Below are 18,172 nucleotides of genomic sequence, written 5' to 3' on the forward strand. Positions count from 1 at the left end.
CTAGTTGATGGATGTGAGGACAGCTGACTAACCCATGAACACAGGTATTAGGACAGCTGACCTGCTGTGCTGCCAGGCGTACGATTCATATGAATTGCGGTACGACATTTGGGTTGCTATTTCAATTTTAAACTTATCACTGCATAATGAATGATCAAAGTTGTGGATGACTAAGATGTATATTGTCACACCTCTGATGAGGTTAGGTTGGGTGGGGGATGGATAGTATAGCCATTAAATACACTACATAATAGTAAGGTGCTAAGGCCTCATTGAGCATGTTATGACGTCATAGTTGAAAAGTCGGGTTGGTGTTGGCCTTGACATGTATCTGTTGATGACAGCCAATACTTAACCCCTATACTGGCACACCTTTGTGACGTCGCTAAAACAATGGGTCTTATTACTGTACAATGTATATGTTTATTATAGGTTAGGTTAGTTTGGTATGGCTGATGAATTGATTAACAGAAAAATATGAGCAATGAGCCAAAAAATACGAGCAAAAAAGGCATTAGGAAAATACTACTACAAGACATCAGAGCTTTGCCTGTGATGTCACTTACAGAGTATAGTTTAGGTATTGAGAGAGATTAAGAGATTGTTCTAATGAGAGGTGGATACCCTCCCTAGAACCGCTTGGGGGGTTATAAGCAATGTACCCATTGGTGCAGGCGATGAGTCACAATAACGAGGCTAAGGTATGATGACAAGACCACACACTAGAATGTGTAGGGACGACGACGTTTCGGTCCGTCGTGGACCATTCTCAAGCCGATGATACCCTTCACATTCTAGTGTTTGGTCTTGTCATCATTACCATTGGTGATTCAAACTACTTTGGGGATGAGAACGTCAAAATGAAGGTAACTGCAGAAGGCCTATTTCATAACATGCGAAGCAGCTTCTACTGAATCTAGTTCATAAATATGCACACTGAATGAGTATTTTGATTTGTTATATGTACAGTGTGGGCATGTTTTTGAGCGATCGCAAGACTAGCAGTGAAGGAGGAATTAAATAAAAATATCTGAGTGTTGGTGTATCCTGTTTTTGACAAATTATATAATATATTGGCATGCACTTGGAATACTACTGAACTCCTTTTGAAGTCTCCAAGTCCGGGGGTCTGTTTCATAAGAATGGGAGAGAGTGGAATTTCATTTCATTTCCCTTTGCCTGATAAACGATCCTGAAGAAAGAGTGTCAAAGCTTAAATTACATTCTCGAGAAAAGCGAAGAATTAGGGGGTGACGTGATAGAGGTGCGCGAGTGGATGAATGGACATAACAAAGGGGATATTAATAGGCTATTAAAAGTATTAACACGAGACAGAACACGAAACAATGGATATAAATTGAATAAGTTTTAGATTTCAGTCTCCGTGGTGTAGTGGTAAGACACTCGCCTGGCGTTCCGCGAGCGCTATGTCATGGGTTCGTATCCTGGCCGGGGAGGATTTACTGGGCGCAATTCCTTAACTGTAGCCTCTGTTTAACGCAACAGTAAAATGTGTACTTGGATGAAAAAACGATTCTTCGCGGCAGGGGATCGTATTCCAGGGACCATAGGATTAAGGACTTGCCCGAAACGCTACGCGTACTAGTGGCTGTACGAGAATGTAACAACTCTTCTATATATCTCAAAAATTTAGGAAAAAGTCTGGGGTAAATACTGGTTTGGTAACAGGATTAAACGCTGAGATACATGTTACTTCATGTTCTGTGTTGCTCTCTTGTTTCATACGAATAAGAGATAGTGGATTTCACCAATTTCTATGCTTAACAAACGTTCCTTAGCTGGACACTATAAATTTAAAACTTCTAGTTAAGTATGGGTTGAGAATAATTACACCATAACAGAAAACGGTCTTATACCGGGGCAAGTGAAGATGGGTGACGTCATTGACCATGCCTGTGAGGGGTCACTCAGGTAAAGAAATATGATAATGACAGAAGCGATTGTTTAATCCCCTTGAGCACAAATGGTAGGGACTAAGAGGGGAACCTTTATATTCCCATTGTATAAAATTATATATGTTAGAAGGAAGCAGTTGAGAAATGTTATGAAAAAAATTGAAGAACACTCATTGGACACCGCCTGTGTGCCGGGGGGGGGGGGGGGGGAAGGAACAACTCCCCTGTGCTACAACCGTGCATCAGGGAAACATTCAGAACACCCTATGACTTACACCGTGCATGGGGAAAGCAAAACGCACGGTGTAAGTCATAAATCCCATTACTCACTGCACAGTGTTGGAGATCTGGTACACTGCACAGTGTTGGAGATCTGGTACACTGCACAGTGCTGGAGATCTGGTACACTGCACAGTGTTGGAGATCTGGTACACTGCACAGTGTTGGAGATCTGGTACACTGCTCAGTGTTGGAGATCTGGTACACTGCACAGTGCTGGAGATCTGGTATACTGCACAGTGCTGGAGATCTGGTACACTGCACAGTGCTGGAGATCTGGTACACTGCTCAGTGCTGGAGATCTGGTACACTGCACAGTGCTGGAGATCTGGTACACTGCACAGTGCTGGAGATCTGGTACACTGCACAGTGCTGGAGATCTGGTACACTGCACAGTGCTGGAGATCTGGTACACTGCACAGTGTTGGAGATCTGGTACACTGCACAGTGCTGGAGATCTGGTACACTGCACAGTGTTGGAGATCTGGTACACTGCACAGTGTTGGAGATCTGGTACACTGCTCAGTGTTGGAGATCTGGTACACTGCACAGTGTTGGAGATCTGGTACACTGCACAGTGTTGGAGATCTGGTACACTGCACAGTGCTGGAGATCTGGTACACTGCACAGTGCTGGAGATCTGGTACACTGCACAGTGCTGGAGATCTGGTACACTGCACAGTGCTGGAGATCTGGTACACTGCACAGTGCTGGAGATCTGGTACACTGCACAGTGCTGGAGATCTGGTACACTGCACAGTGTTGGAGATCTGGTACACTGCTCAGTGTTGGAGATCTGGTACACTGCACAGTGTTGGAGATCTGGTACACTGCACAGTGTTGGAGATCTGGTACACTGCTCAGTGTTGGAGATCTGGTACACTGCACAGTGTTGGAGATCTGGTACACTGCACAGTGCTGGAGATCTGGTACACTGCACAGTGCTGGAGATCTGGTACACTGCACAGTGCTGGAGATCTGGTACACTGCACAGTGCTGGATATCTGGTACACTGCACAGTGCTGGAGATCTGGTACACTGCACAGTGCTGGAGATCTGGTACACTGCACAGTGCTGGAGATCTGGTACACTGCACAGTGTTGGAGATCTGGTACACTGCACAGTGCTGGAGATCTGGTACACTGCACAGTGCTGGAGATCTGGTACACTGCACAGTGCTGGAGATCTGGTACACTGCACAGTGCTGGAGATCTGGTACACTGCACAGTGCTAGAGATCTGGTACACTGCACAGTGCTGGAGATCTGGTACACTGGTCAGTGCTGGAGATCTGGTACACTGCTCAGTGCTGGAGATCTGGTACACTGCACAGTGCTGGAGATCTGGTACACTGCTCAGTGCTGGAGATCTGGTACACTGCTCAGTGCTGGAGATCTGGTACACTGCACAGTGCTGGAGATCTGGTACACTGCTCAGTGCTGGAGATCTGGTACACTGCACAGTGCTGGAGATCTGGTACACTGCACAGTGCTGGAGATCTGGTACACTGCTCAGTGCTGGAGATCTGGTACACTGCACAGTGCTGGAGATCTGGTACACTGCACAGTGCTGGAGATCTGGTACACTGCACAGTGCTGGAGATCTGGTACACTGCACAGTGTTGGAGATCTGGTACACTGCACAGTGCTGGAGATCTGGTACACTGCACAGTGCTGGAGATCTGGTACACTGCACAGTGCTGGAGATCTGGTACACTGCACAGTGCTGGAGATCTGGTACACTGCACAGTGCTGGAGATAAAATAAAATCAAATAAAATAAAATAAAATAAAATGTTTATTTAGGTAAGGTACATACACACAATAATTTTTACAAGGATTGGTTGACTTATAGGTAGAGCTAGTACATACAATGCCTAAAGCCACTATTACGCAAAGCGTTTCGGGCATGATAAACTTAAATGACAAGCTTAATACTAATTGAGCATAATGAGTAGAATGAAAACAAGAAATGAAAACATAGATGAAAAAGCAGCACAAATACAATTATGTCGACAAACAGCGCTCTTTAAAGAAAAACAGACATTGGTTGACAATAGAAGGGTAAGGTAGGTTACAGGGAATTTATTAGGTATAGCTTCGTTTTTAACTTAAACTGGTTGAGAGAGGTACAGTCTTTAACATGGTTGGGAAGGTCATTCCACATTCTGGGCCCCTTGATTTGTAGAGCATTTCTAGTTTGATTAAGTCGTACTCTAGGAATATCAAAACTGTATTTATTTCTGGTGTGGTGCTCATGGGTTCTGTTACAACCTTCTATGAAGCTTTTGAGATCAGGATTGGCATTATAGTTTAGCGTTTTATATATGTATAATACACATGAGAGAATGTGCAGTGACTTAATGTCTAACATATTCAGAGATTTGAGTAGGGGTACCGAGTGATGTCTGGGGCCAGAGTTAGATATTGTCCTAATAGCAGCTTTGTGTTGAGTAATTAGAGGACGTAAGGGATTTTGGGTAGTAGAGCCCCAAGCACAAATACCATAGTTGAGATAAGGATAGATGAGAGTAATAGAGAGTCACCAGGGCAGGGCGTGGTACATAATATCTGATCTTAGAAAGAATGCCAACAGTTTTTGAAACTTTTTTTTATATATTTAGAATGTGTCCCTGGAAATTCAGCTTGTGGTCAATGAGAATGCCAAGGAATTTGCCATCTAATTTGTTACAAATTTGGGTATTGTTTATTTTGAGATTAATTTGATTAGAGGATTTATTGCCAAACAGAATATAGAAAGTTTTGTCAATGTTAAGGGTGAGTTTGTTGGCAGTTAGCCAAAGATGGACTTTATTTAGCTCAGTATTTACTGTGGCATTTAGAGCAAGGGGGTCAGGACTGGAGTAAATGAAGGTTGTGTCGTCAGCAAATAGAATTGGTTTGAGGTGTTGGGAGGCATTTGGAAGGTCATTAATGTAGATGAGAAAGAGGAGAGGGCCAAGTATGCTGCCCTGAGGAACACCAATGTTGATGGGTAGGGTGGGAGAAATTGTATTATTCACAGAAACATATTGGAGCCTGTCAGTAAGGTAGGATTCGAGGTATTGTAGGGAGTGTCCTCTGACTCCATAATGATGTAATTTAAGAAGAAGGTTTTGGTGGTTGACAGTATCAAAAGCTTTACGCAGGTCCACAAATAACCCAACAGGGAACTCCTTTTTATCAAGAGCTGTATGAATCGAGTTAAGCATACTAATAAGTGCATCGTTAGTGCTTTTTTTGGGTCTGAAGCCATATTGGCAAGGGCTAAGTATATTGAGTTTGGCTAGATATGAGTAAAGCTGCTTATAGATTAGTTTTTCAAAATTTTTTGACAAGTTTGGCAGGATTGATATAGGTCTGTAGTTGTTAACATCTGTGAGATCACCACATTTGTGGACAGGGGTTACTCTTGCTTTTTTTTAGAATATCTGGAAAGGTTTGGTGTTCAAGTGACTTGTTGAAGAGCAATGCAATAGCAGGAGCTTTTTTGTAGATTAAAGTTGGTATCTCCTCGAGGGCACTAGACTTGGTTTTAAGGGAAAGGATTATCTCATTGACGTCAGTGGAGTTAATAGGCTTTAGGTACAGAGACTGTGGATAGTTACCTGTAAGATAGTCCTTAATGTCAGTACTGGAAGATGGAATATCATTTGCAAGGGATGAACCAATGGAAGAGAAGAACCTATTGAACTCAATAGCAGAATCAGAGGCTGAAAGCTGACCATCGTTATTAGACAGGAGAGTCGGTTTGTTATTTAAAGATTTCTTTGATCCCAATATCTGGTACACTGCTCAGTGCTGGAGATCTGGTACACTGCTCAGTGCTGGAGATCTGGTACACTGCACAGTGTTGGAGATCTGGTACACTGCTCAGTGCTGGAGATCTGGTACACTGCACAGTGCTGGAGATCTGGTACACTGCACAGTGTTGGAGATCTGGTACACTGCACAGTGCTGGGGATCTGGTACACTGCTCAGTGCTGGAGATCTGGTACACTGCACAGTGCTGGAGATCTGGTACACTGCACAGTGCTGGAGATCTGGTACACTGCTCAGTGCTGGAGATCTGGTACACTGCACAGTGTTGGAGATCTGGTACACTGCTCAGTGCTGGAGATCTGGTACACTGCACAGTGCTGGAGATCTGGTACACTGCACAGTGTTGGAGATCTGGTACACTGCACAGTGCTGGGGATCTGGTACACTGCTCAGTGCTGGAGATCTGGTACACTGCACAGTGCTGGAGATCTGGTACACTGCACAGTGCTGGAGATCTGGTACACTGCTCAGTGCTGGAGATCTGGTACACTGCTCAGTGCTGGAGATCTGGTACACTGCTCAGTGCTGGAGATCTGGTACACTGCTCAGTGCTGGAGATCTGGTACACTGCTCAGTGCTGGAGATCTGGTAAACTGCACAGTGTTGGAGATCTGGTACACTGCACAGTGCTGGAGATCTGGTACACTGCTCAGTGCTGGAGATCTGGTACACTGCACAGTGCTGGAGATCTGGTACACTGCACAGTGCTGGAGATCTGGTACACTGCACAGTGTTGGAGATATGGTACACTGCACAGTGCTGGAGATCTGGTACACTGCACAGTGCTGGAGATCTGGTACACTGCTCAGTGCTGGAGATCTGGTACACTGCTCAGTGCTGGAGATCTGGTACACTGCTCAGTGTTGGAGATCTGGTACACTGTACAGTGTTGGATATCTGGTACACTGTACAGTGTTGGAGATCTGGTACACTGCACAGTGCTGGAGATCTGGTACACTGCTCAGTGCTGGAGATCTGGTACACTGCTCAGTGTTGGAGATCTGGTACACTGTACAGTGTTGGAGATCTGGTACACTGCTCAGTGCTGGAGATCTGGTACCCTGTACAGTGTTGGAGATCTGGTACACTGCTCAGTGCAGGAGATCTGGTACACTGTACAGTGTTGGAGATCTGGTACACTGTACAGTGTTGGAGATCTGGTACACTGCACAGTGCTGGAGATCTGGTACACTGCACAGTGCTGGAGATCTGGTACACTGCTCAGTGCTGGAGATCTGGTACACTGCTCAGTGCTGGAGATCTGGTACACTGCTCAGTGCTGGAGATCTGGTACACTGCTCAGTGCTGGAGATCTGGTACACTGCTCAGTGTTGGAGATCTGGTACACTGCACAGTGCTGGAGATCTGGTACACTGCTCAGTGCTGGAGATCTGGTACACTGCTCAGTGTTGGAGATCTGGTACACAGCTCAGTGTTGGAGATCTGGTACACTGCTCAGTGCTGGAGATCTGGTACACTGTACAGTGTTGGAGATCTGGTACACTGCTCAGTGCTGGAGATCTGGTACACTGTACAGTGTTGGAGATCTGGTACACTGTACAGTGCTGAAGATCTGGTACACTGTACAGTGTTGGAGATCTGGTACACTGCTCAGTGCTGGAGATCTGGTACACTGCTCAGTGCTGGAGATCTGGTACACTGCTCAGTGCTGGAGATCTGGTACACTGCTCAGTGTTGGAGATCTGGTACACTGCTCAGTGTTGGAGATCTGGTACACTGCTCAGTGCTGGAGATCTGGTACCCTGTACAGTGTTGGAGATCTGGTACACTGCTCAGTGCTGGAGATCTGGTACACTGTACAGTGTTGGAGATCTGGTACACTGTACAGTGCTGGAGATCTGGTACACTGCTCAGTGCTGGAGATCTGGTACACTGCACAGTGCTGGAGATCTGGTACACTGTACAGTGTTGGAGATCTGGTACACTGCTCAGTGCTGGAGATCTGGTACACTGCTCAGTGCTGGAGATCTGGTACACTGTACAGTGTTGGAGATCTGGTACACTGCTCAGTGTTGGAGATCTAATACACTGCTCAGTGCTGGAGATCTGGTACACTGCTCAGTGCTGGAGATCTGGTACACTGTACAGTGTTGGAGATCTGGTACACTGCTCAGTGTTGGAGATCTGGTACACTGCTCAGTGCTGGAGATCTGGTACACTGCACAGTTCTGGAGATCTGGTACACTGCTCAGTGCTGGAGATCTGGCACACTGCACAGTGCTGGAGATCTGGTACACCGCTCAGTGCTGGAGATCTGGTACACTGCTCAGTGCTGGAGATCTGGTACACTGCACAGTGCTGGAGATCTGGTACACTGCTCAGTGTACTGTGTGAAACTGTGTTTGGAGTCAGCCTCCACCACATCACCCCCTAATGCATTCCATTTGTCAACCACTCTGACACTAAAAAAGTTCTTTCTAATATCTCTATGGCTCACATGGGCACTCAGTTTCCACCTGTGTCCCCTAGTGCGTGTTCCCCTTGTGTTAAACAGCCTGTCTTTATCAACCCTGTCGATTCCCTTGAGAATCTTGAATGTGGTGATCATGTCCCCCCTAACTCTTCTGTCTTCCAACAAAGTGAGGTTCAATTCCCGTTGTCTCTCCTCGTAGCTCATACCTCTCAGCTCGGGTACTAGTCTGGTGGCAAACCTTTGAACCTTTTCCAGTTTAGTCTTATGCTTGACTAGATGTGGACTCCATGCTGGAGCCGCATACTCCAGGATTGGTCTGACATATGTGGTATATAATGTTCTGAAAGATTCCTTTAACAAGTTTCTAAAGGCCGTTCTTATGTTAGCCAACCTGGCATATGCTGCTGCTGTTATCCTCTTGATATGAGCATCAGGGGACAGGTCTGGCGTGATATCAACCCCAGGTTTTTCTCTCTCTGACTCTTGAAGTATTTCATCTCCCAAGTGATACCTTGTATCTGGTCTCCTGCTTCCTACATCTATCTTCATTACATTACATTTGTGTTTACTAGTTGTGTTTTTACGGGGGTTGAGCTTTGCTCTTTCGGCCCGCCTCTCAACTGTCAATCAACTGTTTACTAACTACTTTTTTTTTTTTTTTTCCCCACACCACACCCCCCCCCCCAGGAAGCAGCCCGTGACAGCTGACTAACTCCCAGGTACCTATTTACTGCTAGGTAACAGGGGCACTTAGGGTGAAAGAAACTTTGCCCATTTGTTTCTGCCTCGTGCGGGAATCGAACCCGCGCCACAGAATTACGAGTCCTTCGCGCTATCCACCAGGCTACGAGGCCCCTAACTTGTGTGTGTGTGTGTGTGTGTGTGTGTGTGTGTGTACTCACCTAATTGTGCTTGCGTGGGTTGAGCTTTGGCTCTTTGGTCCCGCCTCTCAACTGTCAATCAACTGGTGTACAGATTCCTGAGCCTACTGGGCTCTATCATATCTATATTTGAAACTGTGTATGGAGTCAGCCTCCACCACATCACTTCCTAGTGCATTCCATTTATTAACTACTCTGACACTGAAAAAATTCTTTCTAACGTCTCTGTGGCTCATCTGGGTACTAAGTTTCCACCTGTGTCCTCTTGTTCGTGTCCCACCCGTGCTGAAGAGTTTGTCTTTGTCCACCCTGTCAATTCCCCTGAGAATTTTGTAGGTGGTTATCATGTCTCCCCTTACTCTTCTGTTTTCCAGGGATGTGAGGTTCAGCTCCTTTAGCCTTTCCTCGTAGCTCAATCCTCTCAGTTCCGGGACGAGCCTGGTGGCATACCGCTGAATCTTCTCTAACTTTGTCTTGTGTTTAACTAGGTATGGACTCCAGGCTGGAGCTGCATACTCCAGGATTGGTCTTACATAAGTGGTATACAGGGTTCTGAAAGATTCCTTACACAAGTTTCTGAAGGCAGTTCTTATGTTGGCCAGTCTAGCATATGCCGCTGATGATATTCTTTTGATGTGGGCCTCTGGGGACAGGTTCGGTGTGATATCAACCCCCAGATCCTTCTCTTTATTTGATTCTTGCAGGATTTCCCCTCCCAGATGATACCTTGTGTTCAGCCTCCTGCTCCCTTCGCCTAATTTCATCACCTTACACTTTCCCGAGTTGAACTTCAGCAGCCATTTTCTAGACCATTCCTCCAGTTTATCCAGGTCATCCTGTAGTCTCTGTCTATCTTCATCCGTTTTGATTCTTCTCATAATTTTTGCATCATCAGCAAACATCGAGAGGAATGAGTCTATACCCTCTGGAAGATCGTTCACATATATTAGAAACAGGATGGGTCCAAGTACTGAGCCCTGTGGGACTCCGCTGGTGACATCTCGCCACTCTGATGTCTTCCCCCTCACCGTTACTCGCTGTTTCCTGTTGCTTAAGTATTCCCTTATCCACTGGAGCACCTTCCCTTTTACTCCTGCCTGTTGCTCCAACTTTTTTAACAGCCTTTTATGGGGTACTGTGTCAAAGGCTTTTTGGCAATCCAGGAAAATGCAGTCGGCCCACCCTTCTCTTTCCTGCCTAATTTTTGTTGCCTGGTCATAGAATTCTATTAAACCTGTGAGGCACGATTTACCATCTCTGAACCCATGTTGGTGGTGCGTTACAAAGTTATTTCTCTCCAGATGCTCTACGAGCCTTTTCCTCACTATCTTCTCCATCACTTTGCATGATATACAAGTTAAGGAAACTGGCCTGTAATTCAGTGCCTCTTGCCTGTCACCCTTTTTGTATATTGGGACCACGTTAGCTGTCTTCCAACTTTCTGGTAAGTCTCCTGTTTCCAGTGACCTGTTATACACCATAGAGAGTGGCACACTTAGTGCTTCTGCACCTTCCTTTAGTATCCATGGTGAGATTCTATCAGGCCCAAGAGCCTTTGTCACATCCAGCTCCAGCAGACACCTTTTGACCTCATCACTGGTGAGGTCAAATTCCTCCAAGGTTGCTTGGTTTGCCGCCTCCTCATTTAGTGCAGGGGCTTCTCCTTGTTCTATTGTGAAGACCTCCTGGAATCTCTTGTTGAGTTCTTCACACACCTCCTTGTCATTCTCTGTGTATCTGTTCTCCCCTTTCCGCAGCTTCATCACTTGTTCCTTCACTGCTGTTTTCCTCCTGATATGGCTGTGGAGCAGCTTTGGTTGGGTCTTGGCTTTACTCGCGATGTCATTTTCAAACTGTCTCTCTGCTTCCCTCCTCACTCTGATGTACTCATTTCTGGCCCTCTGGTATCTCTCCCTGCTCTCTGGTGTTCTGTTATTTCTGTAGTTTCTCCATGTTCTTTTACTCAGCTGTTTCGCTACCTTACATTCCTGGTTGAACCATGGGTTTTTCTGTTGTTTTTCGTTTTTCTCCTTTTGGACGGGGATAAACCTGTCTGCAGCTTCCTGGCACTTCTGGGTGACAAAATCCATCATGACCTGCACATTCTTGTCTCTAAGTTCTGTTTCCCATGGTATTCCCCTGAGGAAGTTCCTCATCTCGTCATATTTTCCTCTTCGGTAATTCAGTCTTTTCCCCTCCACTCCTACCCTTGGATAGGTTATCCCTACCTCCACCAAGTACTCAAAGGTCAGTACACTGTGGTCACTCATTCCTATGGGGGCTTCAACTTTGACTTCCCTTATTTCTGACTCATTCAGGGTGAATATCAAGTCGAGTCCAGCTGGTTCATCATTTCCTCTCATTCTTGTGGGTTCCTTGACATGCTGGCTCAGAAAATTCCCTGTTGCCACTTCCAAGAGTTTAGCTCGCCACGTATCTGCACCACCATGTGGGTCCCCATTCTCCCAGTCTATCTTTCCATGGTTGAAATCCCCCATGATTAAGAGTCTTGCACGCACACACACACATTGTGTGTGTGTGCGTGTGTGTGTGTGTGTGTGTGTGTGTGCGTGTGTGTGCGTGTGTGTGTGTGTGTGTGTACTCACCTATTTGTGCTTGCAGGATCGAGCATTGACTCTTGGATCCCGCCTTTCCAGCTATCGGTTGTTTACAGCAATGACTCCTGTCCCATTTCCCTATCATACCTAGTTTTAAAAGTATGAATAGTATTTGCTTCCACAACCTGTTCCCCAAGTGCATTCCATTTTTCCACTACTCTCACGCTAAAAGAAAACTTCCTAACATCTCTGTGACTCATCTGAGTTTCCAGTTTCCACCCATGTCCCCTCGTTCTGTTATTATTACGTGTGAACATTTCATCTATTTCCACTTTGTCAATTCCCCTGAGTATTTTATATGTTCCTATCATATCTCCTCTCTCCCTTCTTTTCTCTAGTGTCGTAAGGTTCAGTTCCTTCAGCCGCTCTTCATATCCCATCCCTCGTAACTCTGGGACAAGCCTCGTCGCAAACCTCTGAACCTTCTCCAGTTTCTTTATGTGTTTCTTCAGGTGGGGGCTCCATGATGGCGCGGCATTCTCTAAGACGGGTCTCACGTAGGCAGTGTAAAGCGCCCTAAAAGCCTCCTCATTTAGGTTTCTGAATGAAGTTCTAATTTTCGCCAGTGTAGAGTACGCTGCTGTCGTTATCCTATTTATATGTGCCTCAGGAGTTAGATTAGGTGTCACATCCACTCCCAGGTCTCTTTCTCGAATCGTTACAGGTAGGCTGTTCCCCTTCATTGTGTACTGTCCCTTTGGTCTCCTGTCACCTGATCCCATTTCCATAACTTTACATTTACTGTTGTTAAACTCCAGTAGCCATTTCCCTGACCATCTCTGCAGCCTGTTTAAGTCCTCTTGGAGGATCCTACAATCCTCGTCTGTCACAACTCTTCTCATTAATTTTGCGTCATCCGCAAACATCGACATGTATGATTCCACTCCTGTAAACATATCATTTACGTAAATTAGAAAGAGGATTGGTCCCAGCACCGATCCTTGAGGTACTCAACTTGTTACTGTTCGCCAGTCCGACTTCTCGCCCCTTACCATTACCCTCTGGCTCCTTCCTGTTAGGTAGTTCTTCACCCATACTAGGGCCTTTCCGCTTACTCCTGCCTGCCTCTCAAGTTTGTATAGCAGTCTCATGTGCGGTACTGTATCAAAGGCCTTTTGGCAGTCAAGAAATATGCAGTCTGCCCAGCCTTCTCTGTCCTGCCTTATCCTTGTTACTTTATCATAGAATTCTAAAAGGTTTGTTAGGCATGATTTCCCTGTCCAGAACCCATGTTGGTGCTTGTTTACAAACCCAATGCTCTCCAGGTGCTCAACAAGTCTTAGCCTAATTATTCTTTCAAGTATTTTGCAGGGGATGCTTGTCAGTGATACGGGTCTGTAGTTAAGTGCCTCCTCCCTATCACCTTTCTTGAAAATCGGTACGACATTTGCCTCCTTCCAGCAACGGGGCAATTCTCCTGACATAAGTGACTCATTAAAGATCATTGCCAGAGGCACGCTGAGAGCCTGCGCTGCCTCTTAAAGTATCCACGGTGATACTTTGTCTGGTCCAACTGCTTTACTGGCATCCAGTGTTGTCAACTGTTTCATTACATCCTCTGCTGTCACCTCTATATCTGATAGTCTTTCATCTTGGGTAATCTCTTCTAACAATGGGAGCTGCTCAGGCTCGGTTGTGAACACTCCATGGAATTTTGCATTCAGTACATCGCAGATTTCCTTGTCGCTTTCTGTATATGCCCCTTCTGTTTTCCTCAGTCTTGTCACTTGGTTATTTACCGACATCTTCCTTCTTATATGGCTATGTAGTAATTTAGGTTGCTTTTTCGCTTTGACTGCAATATCATTCTCATAATTTCTTTCCGACACTCGTCTTATGTTAATGTAATCATTCCTAGCTCTGTTACATCTAATCCTGTTGTCCTCTGTCCTTTGTCTTCTGTACTTCCTCCACTCCCTCCTGCTTCTCACCTTTGCTTCCTGACACTGTCTATTACACCATGGGTTATTATATTCCCTCCTGCTTTTTTCCTTTATTGTTGGAATAAATCTCTCTTCAGCCTCCTTGCATTTCAATATGACTTGGTTCATCATACCTTGCACTGTTTTTCCTCTAAGTTCTTCCTCCCACTGCACTTCTCCCAGGTAGTCCCTTATCCTTCTGTAGTCCCCTTTTCTGTAATCAAGTCTCCTTTCCCGGACCTCTTGTCCTTTGGTCACAATTTTGAGCTCCATCATGTAGTCAAAGACTAGGACACAATGGTCACTAGCTCCTAGTGGTATTTCATGTTCCAACTGCTCGATGTCTTCTACATTCTGGGTGAAAATGAGATCTAATAGGCTGGGCGTATCCCCTCCTCTTTCCCTAGTATCTTCTTTCACATGCTGTGTTAGGAAATTCCTGTCAATAACGTCTACCAGCTTCGCTCCCCAGGTCTCCTCCCCGCCATGGGGATTCCTCGTTTCCCAATCTATCTCTCCGTGATTTAGGTCCCCCATGACCAGCAGCTTCGCTCTCATTCTATGCGCTAAAGTTGCTGCCCTCTGCAGTTCATCTATACATGTCTTGTTGCTGTCCTCGTACTCCGCCTGGGCCTTCTACTGTTTGGTGGGGGATTGTAGAGTATCAAGATTACAATCTTCTTCCCATCCACTGTCAGAGTTCCATGTATGAAGCTCGTGCTTTCATTGGTACCCGGATTTTCTAGCTCATCAAACTTCCATTTCCGCTTTATTAGTAGTGCCACTCCTCCTCCCTGCCTCTGTGTCCTTTCTTTTCTTATCACCTGGTACCCCTCTGGAAAGATTGCATCCGAGATCATGCCATTTATTTTAGTTTCCACTATTGCCACTATGTCTGGGTCTGCCTCACTAACTCTTTCTTTTATCTCTTCTGCTTTATTGGCTACCCCATCAGCATTGGTGTACCAAACCTTGAGACTTCTTGGAAACTCGGGTGTCAGAGTTCCCCCTTTCACCACGGGTCTGGGGGGAACTGGGGGGTGTCTGGGGGGCAAGTGGGGGCTGTGGGGGTGAGTGGGGGGGTGCTAGGGGGGTACCTGGGAGTGCCTGGTAGGCGAATGGGGTCTGGGCATCTAGGGGGGTAGGAAGGGCATACTGGGTCTGAAAGTTAGGGGTCTGAATAGCATAGGGGGGTTGAGAAATAGAGTGAGACTGAGAGTCTGATAGAGGTTGAGAGGTTGGGGGGGGAGAGGGATGCTGAGGGCAGAGGGCTGAGATTAGAATGGAGCATGGGTGCTGGGAGTGGAAGAGAGGGTGTATTAGTTAGGGGGGAATCGGGGGTAGGTGGGGGTTTTGGGGTAGAAGAGGGGAAGAGGGAGATGGGGGAAGGTGTTAGGGGGTCACAAGGTGAGGGGGTTAAATGTGGGCTGGAGGTGCATAGGAGGGGTGAGGGTTGGGTGGGGTTTGGGGGTGAGTGGAAGAGGGGTGCAGTGGAAGCTGGGATGGAGTAGATGGAATTGAAGTCAATGGGGTAGAAGGGGCAGGGGAGTAGGAAGGGGTAGTTGGGGAGGGGGGATGGGAAGGTGGGTTTGGGGAGGGCATGGCTTGACCCACTGGGGTCGTTGACAGGTGTGATGTAGCAGGGGCAGGGGAATCGTTGGGGAGGTGCAAATGTGGAAGGGACAGGGGGGTTTTGGGGGGCTGAAGCAGGGGGGAGGTATAGGAGGGCTGAGTTGGGGAGGATGCGACCTGGGAGGTGACCTGGGAGGTGGCCTGGGAGGTGACCTGGGATGTGACCTGGGAGGTGAGACTACCTGAGAGGCTAGTTCGGTGTCGTTGTTGCCATATATTCTTGTGGGCTATTTGCTCATCTTTCGTCATAAACCTTTCTATTAACACATTGTAATGGGTTTCACTTCCTCTGAGTAAATGCTTGTTTCTCATTATGTACTCCACAGCCTCCTCATTGGAGAATTGCACCAGAACAGGTCTATTCTTGGTACAATTGTAAGGTCCAACCCGGCGGCTGATATCCACCTCGTGTTCTGCCATTCCTGCTCCAATACATCTCAATATCTCGTGCAATTCGTATTTTTCCGTTTCTATTCTCTCTTGTCTTGTTGGTGCCCCAGATTCGAATAATCCATGTATTATAATAGACCGTCTCCTCAGTAATTCAGTGTCATGCTGGTAGCCTGTCCCCTGGGGATTCTCCATCCCAACCGCAGTCACTAACCCATCCCCCACTAATCCTCTGTCCTTAGCCATACTGTTAATCCTTCCTAATTCGTTTGTGATACGAGCACATTCCCTCTCCCAGTCCTCTCTTCCCTTCCTAAACTCTTCCTGAACATAGAGCATAAGCTCTTGTTTCTGCCTCTCTACCGCATCCTGTATTCGCTGAAATACCTCACTTTTAATCCCCTGAATTAGATCCTCCAACCAATCGCTCCTTCTCTCTACAAATTTCCCTATTAATTTGTCTATAAATCTGTCCTCCTCCTCATCCCTGCTGGTGATTGACCTTGAACCCCTTCTAGTCATTGCAGTAACAATCTAGCCAAAAAGGCGCTCCTCAATACCTTGCACAATCTGCAGCACAAACAGGCGAGAAAGTACTCCACGCGGCTGGTCAGGTATGAGGTCCCCGCATCCCGGCGTCACAGCTGGTGAGGTCATTAGTGGTGAGGTCACTCCGTCTCCACAATTTCACAATACCACGATGTACTCGACACTTATTTTCAGTGGTGGCGTCTGTACTGTTTTTCTTCACTTTCTTGTGGTTTGAGTGAGCTTACTACTTATTCAATCACTCATATACACTCATATACGCATATACACTGATTATTCCCCCCAATTCACTAGCTACGCAAGAGCTTCCCAGACCCTTCTGACCTCCGCGGCTGTCTGACCTCAACTGTGTGTGTGTGTGTGTGTGTACTCACCTATTTGTACTCACCTATTTGTGTACTCACGCACACAAGAGTCTTGCACACGCACACATTGTGTGTGTGTGCGTGTGTGTGTGTGTGTGTGTGTCTGCGTGTGTGTGCGTGTGTGTGTGTGTGTGTGTGTGTGTGTGTGTGTGTGTGTGTGTATGTACTCACCTATTTGTACTCACCTATTTGTGCTTGCGGGGATTGAGCTTTGGCTCTTTGGTCCCACCTCTTAACTGTCAATCAACTGGTGTACAGATTCCTGAGCCTACTGGGCTCTATCATATCTACATTTAAAACTGTGTATGGAGTCAGCCTCCACCACATCACTGCCTAATGCATTCCATCCGTTAACTACTCTGACACTGAAAAAGTTCCTTCTAACGTCTCTGTGGCTCATGTGGGTACTCAGTTTCCACCTGTGTCCTCTTGTTCGCGTCCCACCAGTGTTGAATAGTTCATCCTTGTTTACCCGGTCGATTCCTCTGAGGATTTTGTAGGTTGTGATCATGTCTCCCCTTACTCTTCTGTCTTCCAGTGTCGTAAGGTGCATTTCCCGCAGCCTTTCCTCGTAACTCATGCCTCTTAGTTCTGGGACTAGTCTAGTGGCATACCTTTGGACTTTTTCCAGCTTCGTCTTGTGCTTGACAAGGTACGGGCTCCATGCTTGGGCCGCATACTCCAGGATTGGTCTTACATATGTGGTGTACAAGATTCTGAATGATTCCTTACACAGGTTCCTGAACGCTGTTCTGATGTTAGCCAGCCTCGCATATGCCGCAGACGTTATTCTTTTTATGTGGGCTTCAGGAGACAGGTTTGGTGTGATATCAACTCCTAGATCTTTCTCTTTGTTCGTTTCATTAAGTACTTCACCTCCTATTCTGTATCCTGTGTCTGGCCTCCTATTTCCACTGCCTAGTTTCATTACTATGCATTTACTCGGGTTGAACTTCAACAGCCATTTGTTGGACCATTTACTCAGTCTGTCTAGGTCATCTTGTAGCCTCCTACTATCGTCCTCAGTTTCAATTCTCCTCATAATTTTTGCATCATCGGCAAACATTGAGAGAAACGATTCTATACCCTCTGGGAGATCATTTACATATATCAGAAACAGTATAGGTCCAAGGACTGACCCCTGCGGGACTCCACTCGTAACGTCTCGCCAATCTGAGACCTCACCCCTCACACTGACTCGTTGTCTCCTGTTGCTTAGGTACTCCTTTATCCACCGGAGTACCTTTCCTTTCACTCCAGCCTGCATCTCCAGCTTTTTCAGTAGCCTCTTGTGTGGCACTGTATCAAAGGCTTTCTGACAATCCAAAAATATGCAGTCTGCGCACCCTTCTCTTTCTTGCCTTATT

At 46.4% G+C, this 18,172-nt stretch overlaps 1 protein-coding gene across 1 annotated transcript in view; it reads right to left on the minus strand.

Annotated features, from left to right (window-relative positions):
- Positions 1–2,242: 2,242 nt before the first annotated feature.
- LOC138351260 (prestalk protein-like) overlaps positions 2,243–18,172 on the minus strand; it is a 117,811-nt gene continuing 101,881 nt past the window's right edge. Inside the window, exons 2-4 of the mRNA XM_069302892.1 lie at positions 6,009–6,495; positions 3,103–3,945; positions 2,243–2,973 (exon numbers count right to left, since the gene is read on the minus strand). Of these exons, the coding sequence (XP_069158993.1) occupies positions 2,243–2,973; positions 3,103–3,945; positions 6,009–6,495 (2,061 nt within the window). The remainder of the gene's footprint in view (positions 2,974–3,102; positions 3,946–6,008; positions 6,496–18,172) is intronic.

Source organism: Procambarus clarkii, chromosome 5, assembly GCF_040958095.1.
Source record: "Procambarus clarkii isolate CNS0578487 chromosome 5, FALCON_Pclarkii_2.0, whole genome shotgun sequence".
Classification (NCBI taxonomy): Eukaryota; Metazoa; Arthropoda; class Malacostraca; order Decapoda; family Cambaridae; genus Procambarus; species Procambarus clarkii.